This window comes from Polyodon spathula, chromosome 28 (assembly GCF_017654505.1).
Source record: "Polyodon spathula isolate WHYD16114869_AA chromosome 28, ASM1765450v1, whole genome shotgun sequence".
Classification (NCBI taxonomy): Eukaryota; Metazoa; Chordata; class Actinopteri; order Acipenseriformes; family Polyodontidae; genus Polyodon; species Polyodon spathula.
In genome coordinates this window covers 8,699,133-8,714,359 of record NC_054561.1, presented here as the reverse complement: position 1 = coordinate 8,714,359, position 15,227 = coordinate 8,699,133, and the positions used below count along the sequence as shown (strand labels likewise).

At 37.4% G+C, this 15,227-nt stretch overlaps 1 protein-coding gene across 1 annotated transcript in view; it reads left to right on the top strand.

Annotated features, from left to right (window-relative positions):
* The first annotated feature begins 13,298 nt into the window (after positions 1–13,298).
* Positions 13,299–15,227, top strand: part of LOC121301770 (zinc finger protein OZF-like) — a 29,755-nt gene continuing 27,826 nt past the window's right edge. Inside the window, exon 1 of the mRNA XM_041231368.1 lies at positions 13,299–13,650. Within this exon, the coding sequence (XP_041087302.1) occupies positions 13,299–13,650 (352 nt within the window). The remainder of the gene's footprint in view (positions 13,651–15,227) is intronic.

The window sequence follows — 15,227 nt, the reverse complement described above, 5'->3', positions numbered from 1 at the left end:
CTTCTGGGGAAAATATTGGGAAATGTGTCGCAGTGATGCTGGTGTATCACTGAGTAAAGGATATGCATTGCACCAAATCACTTCAGAACAGAGGGTTCAATCTTTTTAAGCTGCAAACCCCTTTCCAAAAAAATGTAGTCCACTGCATATCCTCATCTGAGAGAGTCATAATAAAATGAAAACAGAAAAAAGGTCCATACAATGAAATAACAAAATGCACAAGCCTTGGAGTGTGTGATGGGTACATTTATAAAAGTTACAGTATTAAGAACAAAAAAAAAAAAAAAAAAATTATTTACTTTTGGATAAAAAAAAAAAAAAAACAGTCCTTCAAACAGGTTTCTAGTTGTTGGAAACCTCAGCATCATTTTATTGTAATTAATTCAAATCGGCAAATTCTCTGTGCTAGCCTCAATCACTCAGAAACAACGTAGGACTATCCCCTGATAGCAAATGGCAGTCATGTATTTTTACTGATAGTAGAATTATAGAAAAGGCAAAAGTGCACTATCCATGCATCTCTACAGCTGACCTCATTACGAAAACATATTATTGACATTTTAATTCTTTGTGAATAAAACGTACAATAATGATGCTAATTGATGAAAACTGCTGCATTTGAAGAAACCACATGTACAGTTTAATAATAGTATTTAAATGCCATTGTCCTGACTGGTAAATTATTACCTTCCAGCTGCCCCTTTATTTTGATAATTTCCATATAAAAAATGGCTTTTTTTCTTGACATTTTTCATTCTTAGCCCATATAGTACATAGTACATATTGTGGACAGTTTTTAACACAATGTTTGCTTTATTTTTACAACACACGTTGCTGATATTGATATGATAAACGCGTTTATCTGCTTCAGGTACTGTATTTATTTATTTTTTTAAATGATGGCTCCACTCCTTGTCCCAAACATCAGACAGATATTTTGTCTAGCAAATAGATATGTTTACAGCAGATGAATTTCACAGTATATTTAAGCACGAATAGAAATATTTACGCCGGTCCATGTTGTTAGCAAGCCTGATGTTGTCGTCCAGGCTTTACTGTGAAGTTGACTAACAAGGGATGGTGTGAGTGCCTCCTGGACTGGAGAACAGTGGCACTGGAGTTTAATTATGAAAACGCAAGTGCAAACAAATAAGTGAAAAAGATTAGCCTGTGATCAGACATGTCATGTTAATACAGAATGCATTAATTTACTGTGTATTGGTATTGCGTCTGGTCTGGGAAGAGGGGCACACGGTCCCGTTAAGAGAAATTCAGAGGGACATTTTTTATTTCAGTGGAGCGTTGGCGCAATGGTGTGGCCTAGCATGAACACTGTGTGTGTTTTTCCCCTTTAAGGAAACCTGACATGTTCTCCGTCGTGATCGCTCTAAAAATGTCTTGCAGAAAATAAGGATGGACCAACTTCCTGCATTGTTGTGTATCTCCAAAGATAATATATTCTCCTTGGTATCTCTTCACTCACGCCAAACAAAGAGTCACTATAGTGGTGTCCAATACAATAAGCTTCCAGCATACAAAACCTCCCACTCTGGCTTCTGGTCCTGTCGCGCTGCTTTTTTTTTCAGGTCTTAGTGCTGTACATTATTTCAGTAAAGGGTATAGCCTGTGTGTTTAAGGCACCTCACAGCTCCATTCACACCACAGAGTGAAACACTGTAACACATCAGAAAAGAAGAAAACATGTAGTTACTATTTATTTATTTATTTATTTATAAAAGAACAGCGAATCTGATGTCTGTTAGAAAGTGTTGCTCTACATTCTATTGTGTGTGTTCAACAGGACACCTGCAATTACAGAAAAAAAAACTTCTAACTGTTCAAGCTAGCTGAACCGAGCAGCCGTGAAAGAGAAGGACGCTGGGAAATGAAGTCTTTATTTTTTCATGTTAATACACAAGCACCCTTGAGAAGGGGAGGGACGCTGGGAACTAGTATTGTCTCAGACGATGGCTTTGATTTTTTAATGGAAAAAAGGTTTTTGGTTCTGGACATATTTTGTTTCCTTCCAACAATATGAGTGAATGCAACTAAAAATTGACTCTTGTGCACCTTGTTTGTTTAATTTACATATTGAGTTGTTTTTTCAGTGTTGGATACACACACACACTTTTTATGGAGAAATGGTACATCGTAAAATCGACTATGAATGTTTTTTAATGCTATTAAAATAAATTACATTTTAGTGCTAACTTGTAGTCCTTTATGTTTTTATGCTTACCATTGTTTGTCTTTGAGTGGATCTGTATGGTACGCGCTTTGAATAACAAAACAAGGTTAAAATATGACTTACAATATTGGAAGTAAAATATAAAAATATGAAATGTATGTCCAGTCAAACGACCGGATTAACAGTGGGTTTAAATGTGTAGTCAATTAAACCCGGATTTACAGCCCTGATTTAAGTGTATTTTTAAAGACTGTATCTGCTGACAGTTCTGGACAGTTTAATTTTACACAAATTACAGCGGTGCTTGTAAACTGAGAAAAAAAACAAGCAGAGAGACACTAAGAATGATTTATGCCATGACTTACCTGTGCTGTGTTTTTATTATTTTAAACACATGTGTCGCACTTCTTTATGGTTTTGTAATATATATATATATATATATATATAGTGTGTCAGATGTAATTGCTGGTTTAAAAAACACAATCTGGCTACCTTTTTGGCTGGTTACTAGTGGGGCGTTGCAAAAAAAAAAAAAAAAGGAAGGAAGGAATCTGGCAGCGCTGGCCACAGCATTCACACAGTGAAGGACTGTGAGAGAGAGAGTGAAGTCAGAAATCGCCCTCCTGACCTGTGAGGGCGCTGTATAACAGGAACAGTGCACACTGTTGGCAGTTGTTGACAATTCATTGGAGGGAAAGTTGGAAGTTGGCCATCCAGAAAGGGGACGTAGTCACAATAGCAGAAGTCAACGCCTGAGTGCAGTCGTGGATTGGGGGAAAAGCGATTGCAGTCGCTACCGAAGGGGGCGTGGCTGAGGGTATATCAGGGGGCGTGGCGAAGCAGTCTGTTTCTTTTGTTATGGTTGTGAAAGGACCTGTAACAGAGTAAAAAAACCTGAAAACTAACTAGGAGTATATTGTCTGTCTATTAAGTGTTGTGTTTGTCATTGTTAGATGGCTAAACTAACTGGGAGTGTTTTGTCTGTCTATTAAATGTTGTGTTTGTCATTGTTAGATGGCTAAACTATCCCGGAGCTGTCGCTACAAAGCCAGCACCAAAATATGCATGACTTATAATGTGACAAATTTCACCAAACTCCTATTTTAGTGTATTAATTGTAGCAATTTATGATCATATACAGCACTAGCGCGTCGCGTATCTGACTGCTCTGGTGCCACAGTGAGGGCAGATATTATAAAAAAGAAGGGGTTTGACAGTTGCCTCGAAGTGCTTTTCTAATCTGTGCAACAGAAAGATTGACACTGGGGCGGGTTTTATTCTCGGTTGATCTGGCGCTTCATTGGTGCGCTCTGGTCATGCTGCAGTGGGCGTGGCACGGTATCCAGTCCACTTGGTAAGAAGGTTAATGGCAAGCGTTTTTTTCTGACTTTTGTTATATTAATAAAATGTCATCTCTAAACAAAGGAAAGAAGCAAAGCCACATTCTGAATTATTTTGAGGAACCGGAAAATTGCTGCACCACAAAACCTGGCACTCAGTGCTTCACCATTTGAAAGGAAAACATTCTGGAATGATGGTGTGTGGAGTTAGTGAAAGCAGTAAAAAGCAAACATCCATGTGAATAATTATAACACGATTTTAAAAGGAAGTTGTTTTTTTCAATATTAATTGAATTCAGAGAACGCATAAGTGTAAAATGATGTATAGGCTTTAATTTACCAGTACACTTATATTCAAATCATTTGTTTTAAAAATAAGTCCTTTATGGAATTTGATAGATTCTGTAACACATGTAAGCTGTGCTTTATAATATTCATGGTTTGGTTTTGTTCTTTGAATATAGAATAAGGTACATCTCAATAGTGCAGTACAAATAGAGAGAGACATTTACTTAGATAAAAATAATACTAATTATTTTAAAAAGACCACATTTTTATACAGATTCAATTTATTTATTAGTGTTAGGCCAAATAAAACAATGTGTGGTTCCAGTTACCAGACCGCCCCTATTTTTTTCCACTCGATTCTAAATATTATTTATTCTGATAATAGGCCTCATTTTTCGATGTCAAGGTGAAAAATTGATCACTGTGCGCGGCCTCTTTTTTGCTGCTGCGATTTTCCAGAAACCTTGTGCAAACATAAAAATTGTCGGTGTCTGAGTATCACCAAGTACTGGTAGTTGTTTCGCACTGTGCTTGAAAAATGCAACCGCGTCACGATTTGCCACAAATCATTATAGATTGCCTTGTAAATACTGTATTACAAAATTATTACAAAATGTTCAGATCTTTGAAAAGTCTGCACAGTTGTCATCAATAATTTCCCTGGATTAAAGCACTTAAATATGCGTGTGTGAACTGTAAAGGAATACTTTAACATCGAAGCCATTTCAGCTGATGCCTTTCAAATACTGCGCCACGAAAAAAGTTAAGCAGGTAGGTCATTTATTTTCCCTAACGATCCAGTTAACACACACATTTTAACATTCATTTAACTGCTGTCAGCTACTTCTGTAAGTTTTAGTAGTTGGATATGTACAGAAGTATCTAAGTGAAAGTAACTCATTTCAAGCCTGCTGTATTACTATGATCAAAAAAGTTATATTGTCATCTCAAAACATGTTAAGAGTACACAAAGCCAGAAAAAAATATGGATCAGCTATGTGTTATCATTTAAGATGATAAAACACATAATCAGAGCGATTAAACAAACAGCCATTGAAAAAAGAAATAAATGACTGCTATTATGTATGTTTTGTTCTCATAAAAAGCCGTTCTTAAAGGAGCAGCATATCACCAGTCTGTCATTAGGGTGGGTGAACAGAGCGTGATCGAGTTCATCCTCTCATTCTACCAGCAGCTAATACACTGGAATCAGGGGAGCTGGAACCAGGGGTGCTGGGGGTGCGGAAGCACCCCCTGGCTTTGCATGGCTTCCATCATATACAGGGGTTACAGTTTTGTTCAGTGGCTTTCAGTACCCCCACTTTAAAAATTGTTCCAGTGCCACTGAGTGGAATAGTTGGATGCCTTTGTGTTATGTAGGTATTCACTTAAATTCAGGCCACTGGATTTCAGTATGCAAAAGCTCCCTTATTTTGAAAACTAAATGTTGACAAACATGCAAACCCACTTTCACAGTCAGCTGTGCTCGCTGGAAGACTTTCCACTGCAAGTATTTTTTGGTTTAGTTTTTTTTAGCTTTTTCAACCTATCATTAGTTCAAGTTATTAAATTTGTTTTATAATATTGCCCAGTTGGTTTTTCGTCAGCCCTCCGTTCCCCAAAGTAAGTTAAAAAAAAAAAAAAAAAAAAAAAAGCCTAAAATTGTTTTGAAAATTTAAATATAAAATGACCTTGACAAACTGGGGGTCAAGAAGAGCTACTTCCTTGTAGTGACCCCTGGGCAACGTCTCTGACGGCAAAAAGCTCTTCAAATCGAACTTACCATGCAAAACAATGTTGGGCTTGGTTAGTACTTGGATGGGAGACCACCTGCGAATACTGAGTGCTGTAGGCTGCATGTTCAGCTCATATGAATATATATCCCTTGACAAACTCTTTTTTACAAATGTTTTACTAGTACACAGAAATATCATTAAAACACCCTTTGCAGGAAATTACATTTTTAGAAACTTGCTCATATCACTAACACTAAAGAGATATTTCGAACAGTCAAGATCTCGGTGGGACCTCCAATAACAGCTGTGGGTACTATTGTAGGCAGTTAATATATTCTTAAGAGCAATAAATTAAAGGACCTCCAAAAACTATTTTAACCTATTATAATGTACAAACCCGTTTTTAATATCGCTCTCTGAAAACGATGGCGGATTTACATGTTATAACAAGCCGAAAATAGATCACATTCCAGACTGTTCAAAGTTCATAAATCGTGTTTGTTCAACATGAGCAAATGATTCAATACTGGGAATCTCTTCTTAGAAAGATGGTATTTATTAAGCGTGCAACCAAAATAAGTTTTAAAATCACACAAAACAGTTACACAATTAATGTCACATTAAAAGCATTACAGTGAGAACTAAGGTTTAAAACAACAATTTACCAAAGAAATACTAGTACATGCTAACACAACAAGGGGTCACACTATACCTGAATAGATATTTAAGAGTATTGTTACCTAGCCTGAAAAGCAATCACTTTCAGCGTTCCATTACCTGGTGTTTCTCCGAGTGTCAGGGCTCCCGACCTTGATGGATAAATACTTAGAGCTGAGGGCTCCAGGTGCAGTCTTTAGTTTCTTAGAGTCTGAGCGGATAGCAGAGGGGGCTATCACAGGTCTGGGGCAGCAAGGAGCAGGGGCAAAAGTAGGGGTTTTATACTTTTCAAACAAAGAGATTATTTGAATTTCCCGCTGCATGCTCCGATTGACTATTTTGTAGCGCATGGGCTTGCTTGATTGATTGCTCCCCTCTTCCTCTGTCTGATTACACCGTGTAACAATTTTTTTTTTTGTTCCTGGGTAGTAAGTGTTATTTCCTAATTGCTTATGCCTCAAAAGTACAGAAAATGGCTATTATTCCCCACAAACTTTGCCTTAGTGATCAGGACAGTGATATTTCAAAATATCACTATTTACAGTATAATCGTAAATCTCGAAAAACTACTCACTTCTAAATCTTTTGTAGTCATTTTTCTATTACTTTAGTATAAATAGATGTTAATTTGGATTCATATGTCCACCTGTTCCATATTCCACTGCTGTTTTACTATACTGCCCTTTGACTGCCATATAACAATACACATTGTAACAGCGACATTGTAGATGATATAGCTAACTAGTTACTGTAAATTAGATACTGTTTTAGCAGACACATTTCATTAAGTAAACATTTTTTTAAATTAAAAGTAGAAATACAAAACTTGCATTTCTTTTTCAGACATTTGTAAAAAAAACAAAAAACAAACAAAAAAAGCACAGACAGGATCGCCGCTTCAGAAATTGCATTGATTCACGACAGCGTTACTCATCACCACAGCTGCTTGTCTCGGGTAAGATTAGCCTCTAAACAGCGATGATATAGCTACTGTTTTTCTGGCTTGCAAGTTCGATTGCTAGAAATATGCATGATTATTGATTTGTACCGAGATCTGGTGGTATTGCGTTAAACTGTTACAACCAGTTCCTATCCAGTTTTAAATAACTTTAGCATAACTGAGGCAGAAGTGTTAAAGGGACTAGGAGCTCTTAAAATAAACAAATCCCCTGGGCCGGATGAGATCCTCCCAGTAGTACTCAAAGAAATGAAAGAAGTAATTTACAAACCGCTAACCAAGATCATGCAGCAGTCTCTTGACACAGGGGTGGTACCGACAGACTGGAAAATTGCAAACGTAATACCGATCCACAAAAAGGGAAACAAAACTGAACCAGGTAACTACAGACCAGTAAGCCTGACTTCTATTATATGCAAACTTATGGAAACTATAATAAGAGCCAAAATGGAAAATTACCTATATGGTAACAGAGTACTGGGAGACAGTCAACATGGTTTTAGGAAAGGGAGATCGTGCCTAACTAACTTGCTTGATTTTTTTGAGGATGCAACATCGATAATGGATAATTGCAAAGCATATGATATGGTTTATTTAGATTTCCAGAAAGCTTTTGACAAAGTCCCGCACAAAAGATTAATTCTCAAACTGAACGCAGTTGGGATTCAAGGAAACACATGTACATGGATTAGGGAGTGGTTAACATGTAGAAAACAGAAAGTACTGATTAGAGGAAAAACCTCAGAATGGAGTGTGGTAACCAGCGGTGTACCACAGGGATCAGTATTAGGTCCTCTGCTATTCCTAATCTACATTAATGATTTAGATTCTGGTATAGTAAGCAAACTTGTTAAATTTGCAGACGACACAAAAGTAGGAGGAGTGGCAAACACTGTTGCAGCAGCAAAGGTCATTCAAAATGATCTAGACAAGATTCAGAACTGGGCAGACACATGGCAAATGACATTTAATAGAGAAAAGTGTAAGGTACTGCACGCAGGAAATAAAAATGTACATTATAAATATCATATGGGAGATATTGAAATTGGAGAAGGAATCTATGAAAAAGACCTAGGAGTTTTTGTTGACTCAGAAATGTCTTCATCTAGACAATGTGGGGAAGCTATAAAAAAGGCTAACAAGATGCTCGGATACATTGTGAAAAGTGTTGAATTTAAATCAAGGGAAGTAATGTTAAAACTGTACAATGCACTTGTAAGACCTCATCTTGAATATTGTGTGCAGTTCTGGTCACCTCGCTATAAAAAAGATATTGCTGCTCTAGAAAGAGTGCAAAGAAGAGCGACCAGAATTATTCCGGGCTTAAAAGGCATGTCATATGCAGACAGGCTAAAAGAATTGAATCTGTTCAGTCTTGAACAAAGAAGACTACGTGGCGACCTAATTCAAGCATTCAAAATTCTAAAAGGTATTGACAGTGTGGACGCAAGGGACTTTTTCAGCCTGAAAAAAGAAACAAGGACCAGGGGTCACAAATGGAGTTTAGAAAAAGGGGCATTCAGAACAGAAAATAGGAGACACTTTTTTACACAGAGAATTGTGAGGGTCTGGAATCAACTCCCCAGTAATGTTGTTGAAGCTGACACCCTGGGATCCTTCAAGAAGCTGCTTGATGAGATTTTGGGATCAATAAGCTACTAACAACCAAACGAGCAAGATGGGCCGAATGGCCTCCTCTCGTTTGTAAACTTTCTTATGTTCTTATGTTCTAACCTTTGTGCTGTTTGTAGGGGGGCCAACTTCACGGAGCTAAATTGTGGTTCAGCTCAGTGGATGGGGGCAGGGCAGCGCAATGATTTTTGCCGCCCTAGGCAAACAAAGTGATTTATTTCTGTTTTAAAATTGAACATTTGCCTGCAAAAAAAACTTTATTTGAACTTACAACCTTCAGTTTACAAGTGTGTTGTGTTAACTGTCAGTGCTACACAATTAGTTGAAACAAACTGATCTTTGAAAGATGAAGTCAGCCAGCTGAAAACTCTCCAGACTTTATTATATTTCAAGCCATCATCCTCATTGTGAGATTTTGAGCTGGAACTCTGAAAATGTTTGATTTCCTGTGAGCGTAACACTCATTGTGGTCCTTATTGGCACAAGGATGTACAGCTTCTGCTGTCTACTGGTTGATGAGAGTAACGCTATTTGTGGTCCTCGCTGGACAAAAAAGGAACATAATTTCTGAAAATTAGCTATGCTGAAGGATAGCCTGTATATTTGGTAAAAGTAAAACACAAAAAAATAAATACATTCTTATAAATATTGAAAAGTAAGTGTTTATTTGTCACTATCATATAACAATGGCATTTAATAATGTATGAAATGAAAATATTCAACAGTTCTTGTTTAGTTGTATATTAGTGCAGATTTTTGTACATAAAGGTCGTCATGCTTTTATATATTTTTACTTGGTATATTGTTTTGACCCGGGCGTTGCTTTGTTGCAGGACTTCTTGTCTGCTCAGCAGGGTCAGCCATAGGGGTGGGTGACCTGTGCCCCAGCACAGGGTGCTGCGATCAAGGGGCACCAAAATCAAAATTTCAATTAACAAATATGTTTTCAATTTTTGTATGTCTCTAGTTAGATTTATCCACACGTAGGTGTACGCTTTGAGATTAACACTCATGCAGTGTCACACACACACATTAACCCTTCCACACACGGACATGCACCATGTCAAGTGCTACTTGGTAGCAGAGATACTGAAAGAAGGAGATGGTAATCTCGACTATTTTAACAGTGGAAGTGCCGTCCTCGCTCGCACGGGGAGTTGTGAAAATAAGTAGTTCCAGAGAGCAGGTTTTTTTTCTCTCTACAGAATGTAAACGCTTGCTGCTTGCCTCAGTCTAAGCAGTCTCATGATGAAATGACTTCATATTTTTTACATAATTAAACTTCATTCATAGAGACACTTGCACTTCACCGTTCATGCGATTAATTAATTTGTCTAGCCAGTCAACTATTTTATACCGCCCAAGTCCATCCTGAAATGCATTATAATGAGCACACTGCCTTGACTGTTGACCGGACAGTCCGGGAATTGGCATCTGTGTCCGTGTGGCAGGAATTAACAAGCCCGGATGCCCTGATGTCCAGTTTAAGTGAAACATTAAACATCAACCATCCAATAATATTTTCTTGACATACATTAGTTGCTTAAACAATTTCCACTGTCTTATTTAGAAAAATGTACTGTATATACTGTACTGTACATTCTACTTTGTCCCCAGCATTTGAATAATACTGAAGACCATGAACACAACCACGTGATGTAAACAATCCAAGTGAGAGGCTGCAGTCACGTGACCCCAGCAGGCTACATACTGTCGGTATTTTGCAACCACAGAGTGTTCTTATACCTTCAGTCACAGGAATTAGAAAGATATCATTCATGATGTGTCAGGTACTTGGAATTTGTGACCTCTGCTGTGCACCACCAGCGAGCGAGGACACTGACGTGATTTGACCAAGGTTATTTTTTTCTTTTAAGAAAACATACTTACCGGTACACGTTATTAAGAAAAAATACATTGTCAAGAGTTTGTTACAAAATACAGTACTAATATTAATTATATACAGTATTTTTGTGTTCGTATTAAACATTCAGCATCTTTCGTTAGAGTCACAATTAAAATAATGTATGTGACATATTTGGTATAAGAGTACAGGGATTGAAAAAAAAAAAAAGCTTTTGTTGTACGAAGCGTCAGTAACTAGAATCTGTAAATGTTCTGTAAAATCAGCTTCAGCGAGTGACGGCTGCATGGTTAAGCTAAGCCATGGAGACTTCTGTTCAGTTTTCAAGTTGCCTAAAATTACAGGTAGATGGATGCTGTTTGCAATTATTGTACTTTTAAATGTGTTATAAATGATGATGTTTCCATGATTTCGTATTAGTTCAGTAAATAATAAATGTATCATAATGCATTCTGTTAACGGTAAAGGCATATTTTATGTAAGGACTGGGAATCGCCAACCTGCAGTATGTAATTCAATATGTTAATGTAAACATATTCAACAGGTTATATTAGACTTTATGATACAATATTGGTTAATTATGTGTTACTGGAAAACGTTTGTGCACAGATATAATTGTGGAAATTCATCTTAAATAAATCATATTATATGCAGGGGTCGGCACAGTCATGCTACACAAGACACCTTACAAGATACTCAGTCCAGCAACACGTTATATAACCAGAATGCTCAGCGAGGTTGGCTGTTCGCTAGAGTATACGCTAGTCTAGCGACTCAATACAAAAAAAGATATAAATGCATTGTACTTTTTTTTTTTTTTTTTTTTTTGGATCAAGAAAATGTGTGCTAGCCATTTTCTTCAGCTTGTGACGTCATTACATAGAGCTGTTTGTTCGCTAGTATTCATTTTAATGGAAACCTGTTTTTGTACGGTAAGATTTGTATATTGTTTTACAAAATTTTGCAACTTTGCTAGAAATTTGTTCGTCTTGTTGATGGAAACACAGCTATTGTTAGCAGCGTTCCCTCTAAGCTTTTTAGATACTGAGAAACTTGCCATTTTGACTGAGAAAGGGTAAATTATCAGTGAGAAACCTCCGGCCACGCATGAACCCTTTCAGTATATTTTTGTTGTATTATACAATTTTGAAACAATATTCCAACACAAGTATCTCAACAATTTTACTATTTACTTTAAATTTAAACAAGGCATTTATTGTGGCTCTGCCTCTGATTTTTAGTCCTCCTCTGATCCTCTGCAGCCCTGTTGGTTGTGTTCCCCGATATTGTAATTTAAATCGCGCCCCTGTTAATGTAAACGCATAAGTAATCTTCTCAATTGTTTCTTTCCTAATTCTGCAGTGTTTTTTTTTTGCAAGATTTAAAGAGATGTCTCCAGACAGAATGTCTATATAGCATCATTAAAGACAGGTAGCGTGGAAAGAAATAAACTAAACCAAAAAAAAATAATGAAATACGCAGTTAATTTAGCTCCCTTCAGGAAAGCTCCACCTTGAGCGCAGCACCTTAGCTCTTAGTTTTTCAGCATACGATGCAGTGCTTTGCCATTGTTGCCGTTTTATTTGCTTTCTTATTCTCTACGTGTTTGACTGGCATTATGATATTTAATGGCATTGCTTTTTTTTCTTTGTTGGTGCAGCTGCCATGTTGAGTTTCAGCCGAGACATGTAGAGAAGTCACATGATAAACTCTGAAAAAAATGGACGAGATATGTCTTCAAGTACTATAAAACAAAGGAGTATTCTCAACTAAAGTGTGATTGCATTTTTACGCTTGAGATGATTTCTGCAATGGTTGTTTTTTAAAAGGGAAATAAAACAAAAAACATCAAAGTGTGAGTATTGTGATTTATATTGATGTTTAGTGGAGTATTTATACTTCTAAATAACAGGATGATTGTGCTTCACTGATTTTAGTATTCAGTTATACGACTGTAAAGTTCATGAGCAGCACTCGCTATAGAGGCAGAATCGCCAGAAGCCTGCTTCGCCCCCCCTGGAGGGAACAACGATTGTCAGGATAACTATAAACAATTCCAACAATGCCACCCCCCATTGGAATACACAGGTAACTTCAATACGTCCTTTGCTTAGCAGTGGGCTCAACAACCACGAGCCTGTTCCCAGACCAGATTTCACCCACCCTGCCCCCCCCCCCCCCCCCCCCCCCCCCCAGTGTTCCCGTAGCTCCAGATTTAGGACTACACCACTGCTCATGATATTCTAAAAAACTCAACATACTTATTTAATGAAAAGAGAAATATTGTAACTTTGCCAACTTTCATCCATCATTCTTCAGATTAGACAGATAAAATCTTCTGGTATTATAAACGTATTACAAGAAATTCGGTGTCCCTTCAATAGTAAAACCAGACCTGCTATTAAGGCCAGATTTTGATAGCCCCTTGAATAGCTTTAATAGTACTGTAAATAAATAAATAAATACATGTTTTCTTTTTCAGCAGCTTCTAACCAGAATCATGTGTGCTGCCATGGACAGTGTGGAGATGAAATCTGTCCAGATGAAAGAGGAGTTCCCTGAACCTGAACTTCTCCCTTTTAGAGTGGAGTTCTTTGGGCTGGCTTCCCTCCCCATTAAACAGGAGCTCTGTGAGATGCAATGTGACAGCAGTCAGCCAGAGGTCTCTGAGATTAAAGCTCAGCACAGTGAATTGGAGATCCCCCAGACAGAAGAACCCTTTCCTGTTAAACAAGAGGAGGTGCTGGAAATTGTCCGTATTAAACGGGAGCCTCCTGAAGTAGATTTTGACCACATGGAACTAGGGAAGCAAAAATCCGAGGACTTCAAACCAAACATCACTGAGCTGGAGCCTGTATGTCTGCGGGAGTGTAGTGTGGTGCTGGAGAGAATCTGTGTGAGAGAGCAAGACGCTGGAGAGGAAGGTTTTCCCAACAGCACGCAAGGAGGTGGAAAGGAAGACTCACATTCAGAATGCAGTCTAGCAGGTGAGATTCCCAGTAGCTGTGACATTGTCATTCTAGATTGTGTGATATCCACAGTGTGGGTGAGAGGGAGGGAGGGAGCTTGTAGGTTACATTACTAGCTATTTGTTTTTCCTGTACTACTCCAGCCAGTTCAAGATAGGACTCACTACTGGTGAGCTTAGATACAGATATAAGCCCCTTTCACACTGGCACTCCTACCTGATTATACCAAGGGGGGGGAGAACTAAAGTACTGTACATAACATTAGAAATGTTCAGTGTCAAAATAGATGGATATTATTGTACATGTGTAACGTAATTAGGGGTACTAGATTACATTTAATTTTGTAAATGTTTAAACTTAAAAATATAGTTAGTGCTATTACTTATTTTTAAACAACTAGCAATAGAATGACCACATATGTCTATAAATACGGGTTTTGACTTGCAGTATTTTATCTTGGCTTTTCTACTGTTAAATGCAGTTGACCCTTGAAGTAACTTAAAGAAAATGATGGTGATTAAGTAGATTCAAGAAAATGCACAGAGTCCTTTTCTTCAATCAGTTGCCAGGTTTATTGAAATATGCAGGGAGTCTGGTCCCAGGTACAGGACAAACAGAATACTCATCATTACAATGTTTGCATGACATTAAATACCCTTCTGTATAGATGGTCCACCTCCCCTTTCTCTGACACTTAACCATTTGCAAAGGTAATTTAATTTATTGTGAGGAAGCAGGGTGGTGTGTGTGTGTGTGTGTGTGTTAGTCTAGTGTGACAACCTCTGAGTGAAGTGCATTCTTCACACTCCTGGAGACAAAAGGTCCATAAATCTGCCTTTTGTTATTTTCTTGAGACCTCTTTGATCCCAGTGGCATTATCTCTTTCGATCTCTCTGAAGTCTTTAGAGCCTGTGCTAATTGTAGTCCACAGCATTGTTATCTTGTTAGCTTGCAGTCATTGTTGGGCAGTTTGTAGACGCATCGTCTCTATCAATGGTTAGCAATACATGCAATTTGAACCAAACAGTCTGCTATCTGCAATATTAGTTTCTTGTCAGAAAAGAACACCAGTATAGCTCTGCCAGTCCACATGCATAGCAAACTGCTAATCAATTCTCGATCCATGTTTTCCAACAACCCTGTTCAGCCATTTGTGTATTTCAATCACATTGAGAAACATGCTGATTTTATGTGAAATAACTAAATGGGCTTTTATATTGTAAGTCTTACTTTTTCATTCCGTAGCAGAAGCATCTCATTTTTATTAATGTAAATATTCATGCATAATAATTGTAATAGTGTGTCCAGCATAAAATACTTTATTGTTCATTCTAGCTTTAATAAAGATGAGTCTCTTATTAGCATGCTGTGATCTTGTTTGAACGTTCTGCTTGTAAATGAAAGCTTTGCTGATTTAAAGGCACATTAAGTTGTTCGACAGAAAAATACTAAACTAAATACATTACGTAATGAAGCCCTCTATATAAATAAATATATAACAACAGTGAAGCAATATGAAAACATGATAGCATCGGGGTACGATAAGGGTCTGTTTTGATTATAGGGCGAGAGCATTGATTGCATTATTATAGAAA